Source organism: Phaseolus vulgaris, chromosome 1 (genome assembly GCF_000499845.2).
Source record: "Phaseolus vulgaris cultivar G19833 chromosome 1, P. vulgaris v2.0, whole genome shotgun sequence".
Classification (NCBI taxonomy): Eukaryota; Viridiplantae; Streptophyta; class Magnoliopsida; order Fabales; family Fabaceae; genus Phaseolus; species Phaseolus vulgaris.
In genome coordinates, this window is record NC_023759.2 from 41081320 (window position 1) to 41094720 (window position 13401).

At 33.0% G+C, this 13401-nt stretch overlaps 1 protein-coding gene across 1 annotated transcript; it reads right to left on the minus strand.

Moving 5' to 3' along the window:
* Positions 1-6494: 6494 nt before the first annotated feature.
* Positions 6495-12632, minus strand: LOC137816048 (uncharacterized). Its single transcript, XM_068619150.1, has 4 exons — positions 11047-12632; positions 9600-9791; positions 8712-8791; positions 6495-6709 (listed from the first exon to the last, which is right to left on the minus strand). Exons 1-4 carry the CDS (start codon positions 12630-12632, stop codon positions 6495-6497), a joined length of 2073 nt encoding a protein of 690 aa, XP_068475251.1.
* Positions 12633-13401: the final 769 nt, after the last annotated feature.

A 13401-nucleotide genomic window follows, 5' to 3' on the forward strand; every position in this document is an offset into this window, starting at 1 on the left:
TTGAGCAAGTGCCTAAGAATTCTATAGATCTAACCTCCTTTATATGTAACTCCCTTAAAATTCTCCCTTTAGTGTTCTCACAGTCTTTCCATTATTTTCCAGCAATTTACGCTATGCAGATCCTTCATCCAAATTCATCCTTACTGTTTTTTTCCTTTCAGTTACTTTGGATGCCATATCTAATTTGTTGGATTCTGCCAACCTGCAACAGAACCCTTAAGCCCAAACAGGTACAAGTATGACTTTCGCCCAGAGCTACTGAAAGACTTTGATTTGTAAGAGGTTGACTTGCGTTTAAGCTATCCCTTCTTCCTAATATAGCTTCCCATGATAGGCCACCTCCCAGAACAGAACCTACTTCAGCTGCAATACCCAAACTATCAGCAAGAAACTGTCTCTAATATTATGTAAAATCAAGCTTCTCGCTCACCATAATAATATATTTGAAACAAAAATATCTGTGTGATCGACATTTGCAACCTCGACAAATGATAAAAGAAATGAATGCAACTTTTTTAAAACAGTTTACACATTTGGGATGTGTAAACAAATTTTTATTCTTTGAAATATGGTGAAGTTAATTTAGTTTTCTTTTTTTTCTTAGTTTTGATCTTCTCGTATTAATTTAAAAGTAGGTAATGATTTGCATCAATATTCATGCTATGTTAACAAACCTTACATGATGTAAGGGTAAGGGATGCCACTACATGGTTGGGACAAAAATTACTTCAGCTTATTATGATGGAGCAATGAACATGTTGAATGAATTTTTTTTTATCAAAAAAAAAAATAAATTTAGTGGGACACTTTATGGATGTCCCATCCATTATAAAACAACAGAATTAAACAAAAAAACAACAGAATTATGCAGTAAAAACCTGCACAAAACCCTGTTGACAGCCCTAAAAAAAGAGCTTGAGGAAACCTGCATAGAACCAAGGCTAGACAGCACCTTACTGCTTTGATACACTTTGGATATGGCAGGCAATTATGCTTCAATCACAGCAGAACCATTACCATTTACAGTAGATAAAGCAGCTGCAGAACCAGAAGAAAGCTGCATAAAAGCAACAGAATAGTCATCAGCATATAAGACCCAAAAACAGAGTGTAGCTGCAAGGAAGAGCAGCGTCTTGAGAGGCTACCCTGATGGCCCTGCATGAACACCAAAACTGTCTTGACATGGAATCAGATTTGGATTCCAAAGCATAGCAAAGCCAATACAGATTTGGATTCTAAGAACCAATCCAAAATACTCCAGATTGGGTTCTAGATCCCAAAGAATAGCACCAAAGCCATCTGATAAGGTCTAAAGCACAGGAGAAAAAAAACCCCAACAGCAGCCCCTGCTGGAACACGCTTTTCCAAACTGCTACTATGTTCCAGAGAAAACGATACCTTCTATATTACCTGTAGCTTTTAATGCATAGCTCCAGATTCAAATGTCAATCCGAAAAAGAGAACATCGATCTAAGTTGTGTTAAATGGAAGATTTCTTCCGCCTCAGGTTTCCCTTGTTTAAAAATGATTGAATTCATTTGTTCTCAGATGACCCTCACAACTGCCATCCACATACCCTTCGAAATCAGATTCGGCTTAGCACTCAAATGACCCAGATAGAAATTTTCAAAGTTAGTATTCAAATCCTTATTTTGAACGAACAGGATACCTACTCCTCTATAGCACATTGACCAAACCTGAGCAACGTTGAGTCATCTCTTCCAAACCTTGGCACATCTCACAAGCGACTGAATCAACAACCACCCTTCTCTTGATCAAACTACTTCTAGTTGGCATTTTGTTCAAGAGAATCCTCCACTCAATAGAAAGAACATTGGGAAAAGTTTTAACTTGCCAAAACTGATTGAAGATGCCACGGTACTCATTAGAGACATGAATTGCTAGGCACTTGTAAGCTGTCACAGAAAACTCCCTGAGATATCTTCCCCCATATTTATTTGTACTGTAGCCCCCCTATTAAAGATACAAGTGGAGATATTTCGAAGCATATCTTCTTCTTGTATAACTTCCCAGACAAACCTTGCATTGAGAGTGGTAGAGGAGCCACTATGCATGGTATGCATGAATAGTGGATTCCATGCCGATGTGGATCCTCATAATAGAGCATAATCTTTTATTTTCCTGAATTTAACTTGAATTTAGATATGGATAATGTGGGTTTTGCGACAAGAAGTCCAAAGGAGTCCATCCAGAATCCGTCATGTGACCCTATAAATATATAACATTGATGAGAAGTTCAAGTTGTTGTTTAAATGTTCTTGTAACAAAGGAAGGGGATATAAGACTTCTTGAAGAAAGTTAATATTAATTTTGTTTTTTCTAATTCTTAGCTATTTTTTATTTATTTATGTCTAATCTTTAATTTGTCTTTTCTTATTATAGTCTTTATTAACTTTTATTTTACATTATGTCTCTTTAACTAGACCTAGAATAAGTGTATTGTTTGTATATATTCAAACTTTTTATTTTGATCTAAGTAAGGAAAAGAAAATAGAAGAAATATTATTTCTCATATCCTTTGCCTTCCTTTTTCTCCTTTATTTTATCTCAGTTTTTTATTTATAATATGGTTGCATTTACAATATTTAGGAAATTATACTCAACAATTCAAACCTGTTCCCCGGCAACGGCGCCAAAAACTTGATGACTTTTTACGGCAAGTGCACCGCGTTTGTCAAAAATAATAATTGTCCCTAAGGACGGATATCGATCCCACAAGGAACAGTGAATTATCGAGTACAATAATCGTTAAATATAAAAACAGAACAATTAAAAGAGTTTTGAATTAATTGTGTTGGCATTGATCAATAAGAAAACAAACCAAGAATTAGTTGTTTCAATTGGAAAAATAAGGATTAGTTTCATCTCTCTCACTCTCAAGTATTTTGATTAGCATGTCAATATTAAGTTCTTTGATTGAAATTGATGCCCGTATAAAAATCATTTATATCGATTCCTCGCATATAAAATCCTTAAGAATGTCCCCTAACTATCGATCCCTCGCATAATTATAAGAACAACTTAGAACGAAGCTCAGACGTTTAATAGCAATTAACATTTCAAGTCTATTCCTAGCACTCAAATATGTTAAGTATTGTTGTTTAGGTCCGAACCCTAAAAATACCTCCCGGTCAGATTTAAGATTCTCAATTTGTCACGGAAAATTAAAAGTAAAACAACAATACCAATAATCAATCAAGAACTGAATATTAATATATAAAATATCACCTCAATACATAAGAGTTTGAGCAGATTACTCCCAATTCCAAAGGGTAGAATTAGCCACGCATACTTCTATCACCTTCCATTCTCCCAATTGGGTTACAATTCACTCTATGGTGTTTTCCTCTCAATCTGGCACCCTAAGGTTGAGCCTCTAGCCCTCTATTTATCTTAGTTTTCTAGGGTTAGGTTGTTTATTGTGTCGCGCTAATGGGCTAAATGATAAAACATAAAAAAGCTCAATCTTTCTTTGCATTTTTTTTCCATTTTGGGACCTTCTATCTTTATCTTTTTAGCTCAAATCATTCATCTTTAATCCAAATCTCCAATCTTCCTTAGAAATCTGCAATTAACACCAAATTTGGGAATAAAATACTCTTATTCAAATAAAGATCATAAAAAATGTAAAAATGTATAAATTCATAAATTAGGGATTATTTTATATGTAAATTAACAATAAATCCTCATAAGTGCCTATATTTTAATATGAAATATTACTAAAATTAGACACTTATCAATCCCTCAAAAAATTTTGGTTTTCCTTACCATGTTACTTCAAAGACAAAAGTGCAGTCTCAACAAATTGGTTGTACTATTGAACAATATCAAACATTGTTAGCTCTCTTACAACAGTCCAAGCCCAATGCAATATTTCTAACCAAGTCTCTATTATTCCTTTCAACATGACAACACAATTTGGTAAAACTTATTTTTTCCTCCAATTCTTGGATTCTAGATAGTGGTGCTACTAACCACATTTGTTCATCCTTAACTCATTTCACTTCATATCATCAAATCCTATTTATGTCAAATTACCAAATGGAAATCAAGTCATTGCCAATTATTTTGGAACTATTTTTCTCAATCAAAATCATATCATCGACAATGTTCTATATATTCCTTGTTTAAATTTTAATATTCTTTCAGTAGCAAAATTGATCGACAATTTATCTTGTGTTCTTACCTTTGACTCTAATAGTTCACATTCATGACAAAAACTCCTTGAAAATAATTGGTTCAGCTACGATGCAAGATAAACTTTATATACTCAGGATCCCATTCTATCAAAAACTTCAAATCAACCCCATCAAATATGCACATAACATCAATATTGTTAATGTCAGTGATAGTGATCTAGAAACCCTTTGCCATTTTCGATTAGGACATGCTTCTAACAAATGTATTGATGTTATAATGACTGAATTTTCTTTTGTTAAATATAACAAATCAATTTTTTGTGATGTTTGTCATTTTGCAAAACAAAAAAGACTTTCATTTCCTATTAGTAAATATAAATCTAAAAAATGTTTTGAATTGATTCATGTAGATGTATGGGGACCATACTCAATACTATCAATTCATGTTCATAAATACTTCTTGACCATAGTTGATGACTATTTGAGGTACACGTGGATTTTTCAACACCTGTTTTAAATTATTCTTCTCCTCATGAAATGCGTTACAAAACTACAGAAGATTTTAATAGATCAAAGGTGTTTGGATCTTTGTGCTATGTTAGCACTTTGTCAACAAACAAAAAAAATGATCCAAGAGCATCAAAATGTGTTTTTATTGGTTTTAAAAGAGAGACAAAAGGATGTGTTCTATTGAATATTTAATCTAGAAAATTTTGTGTCTAGAGATGTTGTCTTTTATGAAAATGTTTTCCCACATCAATGGGTTCAAGATACTAGCAGTGAAACTAACACTCCTAACATTTATGATCAAATTTTATTTACTGAAGATCAACCTCTGTCTTGAGTCAGCCATTACAAGTTATTCTTGCACCTCGTAATAATGCTGAAAACTTAAAATAATAGTCGTGAGTCATACATTGAGGTTCTAGAAGAAGTTTTTTTCCATATACACCAAAACCTCAATGAAGATCATGACACCAAACAAAATTCTGAATCATATCAGCCTGTCCGAATGAGTACCAGAATACAAAAACCACCCGAGTATCTAAAGGACTATCATTGTAATCTTAATGTTTCTAATACATTTTCAAGAATTAAATATCCTTTGAATTTTGTTTTTTCTTATAACAATTTATCACCTTCTTACACATCTTTTGTTATGTCTCTTTCTTCACATGTTGAGTCAAACACTTATTTTGAAACTGTGAAACATGATGGTTGGAGAAAAGCTATACAATCTGAGATATCTACTTTGGAGTCAAATCAAACATGGGAGACTGCTCTTCTGTCTCTAAAGAAAAAACAGTCATAGGTTGCAAATGAATATTCAAAATAAAATATATGCCTAATGGGACAGTTGAAAGGTATAAATCAAGACTAGTAGCAAATGGATACACATAAATAGAAGGCATGGACTATCTTGATACTTTCTCTCCGGTAGCAAAGAAGACCACCATAAAGTTGCTTCTTTCTCTAGATTCTATCTATAACTGAAAATTGAAACAATTAGACATAAACAATGCATTCTTACATAATTAGATACCAATTTAACTACCAATTATTTAAATTCTAAATTTGGCCGCAAAAAATTTGCTAGCTAATTAGATATCAATTTATAAATTATTTATCAATAATAGAAACTAATTTAGAAACAAAAAAAAATAATCTCTAATTTAGTCAATATAGTAACTAATTATTATTTTTTTCTAAAATTGATTTCTATTCAATGATTTTTTTGTAGTGTTAAGTGTATGTGGGGTCTTGAAAGTTCAATACTAATCTTGTATTCTTGTAAATGAAATGTGTTTTTTTATCAATCAATAAATAAATGAATTAAATTTTTTTTTTTTCAGCAAAGAATTAAATAAATTAAATGGACACTTTAGGGGTGTCCCAACCCTTATACAAACCCACTAAAAGATGGGCTAGGAAAAGAGAAAAAAAAAACAAACAAAAAGAAAACTTACCCTCTTACAACAACTTATAAAATCCTGACAACAAAACTAACATAACTTATGCATCCTCACAACCTTAAACAAGACAACAGCATAAGAAATAAAGCTAACCGCCATAGCCACTTTTACATCCTGTCATCATAATGCATCACTACCTGGTAGTATTGTATTGATTACACACATGTTAAGTTTCCAAAACACAAGTTTTAATTCTACATGCCGTACTCACCAAAATGGTTCGTCGCCTACTGCACAATCCAGTTTTGGTTTCCAAAATTCTATCTTCTAATGCCATCCTAATTAGCTAGCTCCTTTAGCAGGACACCACTCAAAAGATTCATCAGTTCAGAATTGATAAGAGCTTGAACATATCATTGCTCTAGAATTCTCCCAATGCCCCAACTTCCATCAACATTCTACACTCTTTCGCTCTCCATAATCCTCTAATATCTGATGATATTAGCTTGTTGTCCTCCCGTTTTCCTGCACCAAAAGAAGACACCTTCCCCACCTCCCCAGTAACATAGGTATTGAAAAACAATTTCATCCCATTGGTCTTAAGCATTTTAATTATAATTGTTGCTACAACCAACCCTGCATGCAAAATATTGACAAAGATAGAAAACATTCACTCTTCATTCACCACTATGTGATAGTAATATTTGATGATATTTAGCTTATGTCCTCCCGCTTTTCCTGCACCAAAGAGAAAAACACCTTCTCCACTTCACCAATAACATAGATATTCAAAAAAGAGATCCATCCCATAGGTCTTGAGCATTTAAATTTATAATTGTTGCTAGCAACCAACCAAACATGCATAATATTGATTAAGATAGAAAACATTATCTAGTTGCCATATTAATGCATGTTAAAGGGGATAAAATTCAATCGGAAAAAGAAGAAGTGACTTTCCTTTCTTTGTGTTTCATCCAAACTCATGATTGTACTTGTGCCAAAGTGAAAATTTTCCCCACATCTACCTCAGTAATAAAGCTGTAGAAAACGCAGAATGAGAGATTTCCTTTTTTTTCCTCCAATTTCCCCTTAGTCCTCTCCTTCCTTCTATACTTTCATTTGTTTCTTCATATTGTGTTTCTCCGCGAATGCCCTCTTCTATCGTCCCTTTTATAGTTGAGTTCTCGCAATTATTTTAAAAATAGCGTCGGAGACAATTGAACGATGCTCCCTCTGACACATTCATACTGTTCTTGGTCTTTTATACAGAGCTTGTGCATGCTTCAGACAAGACAGCACTAGCCACAAAGAAAACATTATGAGCCTGGCTGCACGTTTATTTAGCTGCAGTGTTTCATATAGTTTTATATGATAATAAAAACTGTTAAAGAATATACTATTAATTATTCTATGTACTGTCTTCCAAAATACCAGCAGGTGATCACTGTCTCGCTTATGTTTATTCTTGGGACTTCATTTATTTGATGATGGCGGCTATATATCATCTACAATGATATGTTGAATATGTATACGTACGTATGGGACCTACCAGCTGGTAGTTCAAGAAAATCAATGTTACATTTGCATCAGTTGAAAGTTGATGAGGTATATATGTATGTGTTTTAGTCAGATCATTATAAGCTTATCCTTGAAATTAACAGTAGTAATTTATAAGGGTTCTTGTTACGAACGAGTTATTTTATTTCTACTGTGATTTGTTTTTTTTTTTTTTTTAAAGATTGATTATAAAATTTTTATTAAAATAGGTGATGATTTTTTTTATATTACTTATCTTTTCTTTTTAATTTTAAGGTTTTCTTTTTCATTTTAAGGATTGGTTTAGGGGTTTATAGAGTTTGAAAATTATATATAGATAACAGGTTTAACCACTTACATTTGAATATTCTTTTACAAAATTGTTTTTCATGTTTAATGTTCCAATCCATTTAATATGAGTATTATGTAACAAATCTACTAGTTTATTTTTTTTTTGTGTATGGATGAGTATTTTTTTTATCAATAAATAATAAAATTAATTAAAATAAAATATTTTAAGCCCTGTACAAAATATGCTATGAGCCTTATAAACCAAAAGTTACAAGCCTTATAAACCAATAGTTACATCTTGATTACTCAATAAGCTAATAAAAAAAGTACTTGTTGCTGACAAAGGAACTAGACGCCATTTGTGCCAACAGGAAATGACTTTTTGATAATAAAATTTGACATGTTCGCACGCAACACGGACGTTTATTTTGCGTTATTTTTCATTTTATGTTCGAGAAATTAGCAACAGCCAAACATGGTGTTGGAGTCTTTGACATCTGCTTTCTTTTTCAGCTAAATGTTCATGGTCTTTTCATAGTTTCAAAATGAAAATAAATATTTACCATCAGAATTCTTTAAATTCTATATTTTAGTATTACTATAGTTTACACAGAATTACAATTAGTATGTACACGTAGTCAAAACAAATTTCTAATATTTCTAATAGCCTTATAAAATATATATTTAATAAAAATATTCATATTTAAGTCCACCATTTTTATTAATTTCTTAATTCATGATGCTGATTCAATTATGCAATTCAATTGCTTTAAAAAATATGTAATTTAATTTACATGAATGCTTGTTTTACCTTTTGAACCAGTGACGAATGGTGCGGGGACAATTACCCGTACTAGATTCTTAATTCTTTCCTTCAAACACTTTTTCTTCCTTCAAAAAAATTAGGTATTACCCCATAGTCAATAAAATCTACTAATTAATTTTTCTAAAATGGTAAAAAATAAACAGTATATTATTTACCCAATTATATATTTACCTTTTGCAATTATTTTCGTTATTGACAATCAAAATTGTATACCCAAATTTCTAAGTATAAAAATGTGTAAAAGACAATTATAATTTAGACAAATTTAAATATTTAATTTTTTATCGCAAAATTATATGATTTTAGTGAAATTTTATAAATATTAAAAAATATTTCCCCACTAAAAAATTGTCTACAGATCCACTGTTTGGAATATATGTATAATCTCTTTACATAAACCATTTGTGAATTAACAAAATTTCACCCAAGGATAACAAAAATAATGGTCTTTCTGATATATGAATATGACTTGGTCAATATCTATTTGGAAAATCATATATATCGAAGAAAAGGTTTAAGTTGAATATATGAATTAATGGCGCTTTCTAGGCAAAAGGGTGTGTTTGAGTTCCGACAAGAGGTGTTTTAGCGTCGGATTTACTTTTCTCTTAATCCTGAATGTTGTCTTAGCTAGCAACTTCTTAATCTTCAAACCATGCATACCCAGTCAATCTACACAATTCATCAACCCCAGAGGCACTGGTCAATTCAAAATTTCGAATGTTTCCCTAGCTAGCTATATATATGTGTTTAACACGTACCTTATTCCACCAACAAACTCTCATTTTATTTCAATCTCACATCCAAATTCAGCAGTAAGAAGGAGTTCAAATTGATCAGTTAGTGTGAGTTATAGATATGGCATTGTCTTACAGAAAGGTCCTCTTGATAATGGTACTAATCATCTTCACCATTTTGGTTGCTTTTCCTGAATATGGAGCAGCAGGCAGAGCGTTACAAGAAGATGAGTGGGTGAGGGAATACAATGGAATATTGTTGCAGTCTCTTCCACGGGGCCCTGTTAAGCCTTCAAGTCCAGATCCAATTCGTCCATAACCTTCAAATCTGCATGCATGGCTAAACAAACACGTTCTTACTCAAATTTCATAACTATTATTTTTACTAGTGCTCCCTCAGAAACCATCAAAATTCATTCTGTTGCCTATTTTATTATTCTTTGGTATTTGTAATCAATGGAAACTGTAATTTTTGTTTTACTGTAACTCATAAGACTCTGTGAAAGTATAATCATGAGCAACGTCTATGCATTATCTTTAAACCACCCGTGCCTAAAATAAATTTAGATTATAAGAGGCGTTTTGTTTTAGTTATAATATTATAATATAATTTGTTTTTTTTTTATTTTTTTGAATTAAATTTGTAAACTAAAATTTATAATCAAGCATTTTTTTTAATATTTCACTCAATTTTATTTAATTTAATCACCCATTTGCGATATAATTGATGTCAAATTAAGCAAATTTTCTTTTCACTAATATAATAACAGTAAATATTATTAAGATTTTTAATTATTTATTAATACACTTTACCTTTTAGTTCCTATCTTTAAAAAATATTTATTTTAATTCTTGTACATATTTTTATATTTACTGTCAGAAAATAATTAAATAATAATTAATTTAAAGATAAAAAATAATTAATTATTATATTAATTAAGTTAGATGTTTATGTGGTTATGATGGTTTAGTAGTTTTTATTTTTGGGATTTGTAATGTTTGATCCATTGTATAATTGTGCGCGAGGTTAGGTTTGGAATTGAAAGGTGTTGTGTGACCGTATTTGTTCTTTGTTTATGGCCTATTTAAGGGGTTTTGAGCATTTTGTATATGGGTTAGAACACTCCTGAAGTGTTCCATTTTATTTTATTTATTCATTGTTGAGAAAAAAAATTAGTATCTAAAATAATTTCTACTCTTAATAAAAAATTATAAACTAGATTCTAAATTGACTTGTTCTTTGGTTTCTTCATCTTCCTCTCCTAGTGATCAGTTCGGGAGTGTATCTGTAAAATGTTTTCCAACTCTCTAAGTGAGTATTTATATTCGAGTGCAATTAATGTTGTAATAATGAAGTACATTTTGTCTTGGATTTTTTTAACGGCAAAACAAAAATGTGAATCACTTCGGGGATAGTTCAACTCTTATACACCTTGGACTAAAAGCCTCCAAAATAAATGGTTTAGGGTTTAGGGTTTAGGGTTTAGGGTTTAGGGTTTAGGGTATGGCAAAACAAATTGTCCTTCCAATATGGCAGATCCCAAAATATTGCCCTTTTGTTCCAATTATGATATTGTCCATACCCAGACAAAGATTCAAATGGACCATCTGTCACTTTTGGAAACTCACCAACAATCTCCCATAATTCATTTCCGTTTAAGGCATAAGGTGGGCCAACAATTTCAACTCGATTTTTAAGAAATCTCCTCTGACTTCTCCTGAAAGGATGATTGGTTGGCAAAAACCGTCGATGACAATCAAACCAAGAACTTTTACCACCATGCTTAAGGGTGAAGGCTTTTGTGTCCTCCATACAATAAGGACACACTAATTTCCCTTTAGTCCCCCACCCAGACAACATCGCATATGCTGGAAAATCATTAATTGTCCACATCAAACAAGCTCGCATGACAAAATTTTCTTTTAATGATATGTCATAAGTGAAAACACCCTCACTCCACAATTTTTGGAGGTCATCAATTAATGGTTGCAAGTATACATCTATTTTTTTTGTTGGGTTGGTAGGACCAGGTACAAGACAACTTAGAAACATGTACGGCTTCGTCATACACATTTCAGGGGGTAGGTTATAAGGAGTGACAAATACCGGCCAACAAGAATATGGTGATGCTGAAGCTTGGATATAAGGAGTGAATCCATCCGAACACAATCCCAACCTTACATTACGGGGTTCAGCTGCAAATTCAGGATATACACTATCAAAGTGTTTCCAAGCTTTCCCATCAGATGGATGTCGCAAAACATCATCATTAGTTCTGTTTTCATAATGCCATTGCATTTGCCGTGCTGACTCCATTGACGTATATAGTCTTTGTAATCGTGGTATGATAGGCAAATAAAACATTCTTTTTATCGGCACTCTTTTGTATGTTTTGATGTCACCCTTTGGAGGAAGGTACCTGGGAAGACCACAAAATTTGCAATCATTTAATTCAATGTCGTCCTTGTAATACAACATGCATCCAGCCTCACAACAATCAATCTTGATAGCCTTCAAGCCAAGAGTAGAGACAACTTTTTTTGCTTCATAATAAGTCTTGGGTATGCAATTCTCTGCTGAAGCTACATCAAGTAACATTTCAACGAAATAATCTAAACATTTTTCACTTGTGTGCCAATTGGTTCTAGCGCCCAAAAGCCTTATGGCTATTGACAATTTAGACTCAGTTGCTCCATCATAAATGGGTTGATGAGCAGATGCTAACATATCATAAAACTTTTGTGCTTCAGCATTAGGTTGTTCTTCTACATCCTCGATAACATTGACATAACGAGTTCTTATGTCACTTTCTTGCATGTATGCATTGTTCACCATTTCGGCTAATGACCCAAAGTCATCATCACGCCTAATGTTATCAAAACTGGTAGATGCAATGTTTAAGTTAACCTCATTTGTCCTTACTTCTCCGTGATAAATCCATACCTTGTAGTTTGGTTGAAAGCCATGTTGAAGGAGATGACTCCTAATATGAGAAGGTTTGAGAATTTTCTCACAACAACATTTCACACACGGACACCTTACCCCTCCATCTGGTATGTATGAAACTTGATTCATTGCCTTAGAAACAAAATGATGAACGCCATCTATGAAGGGTTGTCTCAATCTTCTTGAAGAATCAAGCATTTCATACATCCAATCTCGGTCCATTGTTCTGCACGTTCATCAAGAAGTACGAACACTTGATCATATACTTTTACCCTACACACGATCTAATACATGAATCATGTGGATATCATTGTCCAATGCACTGCATATCTCACATATTTGAACACCGTTGAGAAACTGCACGAGGCTCATATAAAGGCGCGACAACACAACATACACAGTATAAGACAAAACTCAGGCATAAACTCAAACTCAAAACAGAACTCACAAGTAAAATCAATAATACCAGCAACCACAGCTCAATAATCCAACTCAAAAATCAGTTCAATAATCCAAATCAAAAATACTCAAATCTGAACCTGAGTAGGAGACTAGGCAGGCGGACGAAGCTACGCAGCGGAGGAGGAGTGACGACCGCAGAGTCAGACCTGGACGCGGAGGAGGGCGACGCGGCTGGACGCGGAGGACAGCGATGCGGAGCAGGGAGAGCTGGACGCGGAGGAGGGCGACGCTGAACGATCGAGAGCTGAGGCGGAGGAGGGAGGAGGGAGACGCTGAACGATGAGAGCTGAGGCGGAGGAGGGAAGAGGGAGACGCGGAGGGAAGAGTGAATGTTAGGGTTTCAATTGGGGAATTGGGGCTGTTGGAAAACCGGGAACCAAATTTTTTTTTATATAATCCCAGTATGCGTCGGCCAGGTCCGACGCATACTTTAAAATATTTAAAATCAATTCAATTTTTAAAAAATAAATTAAATTCTTTTTATATAACTAAAAAAATTATTTTAATATAAAAATAATTAATTTTATTA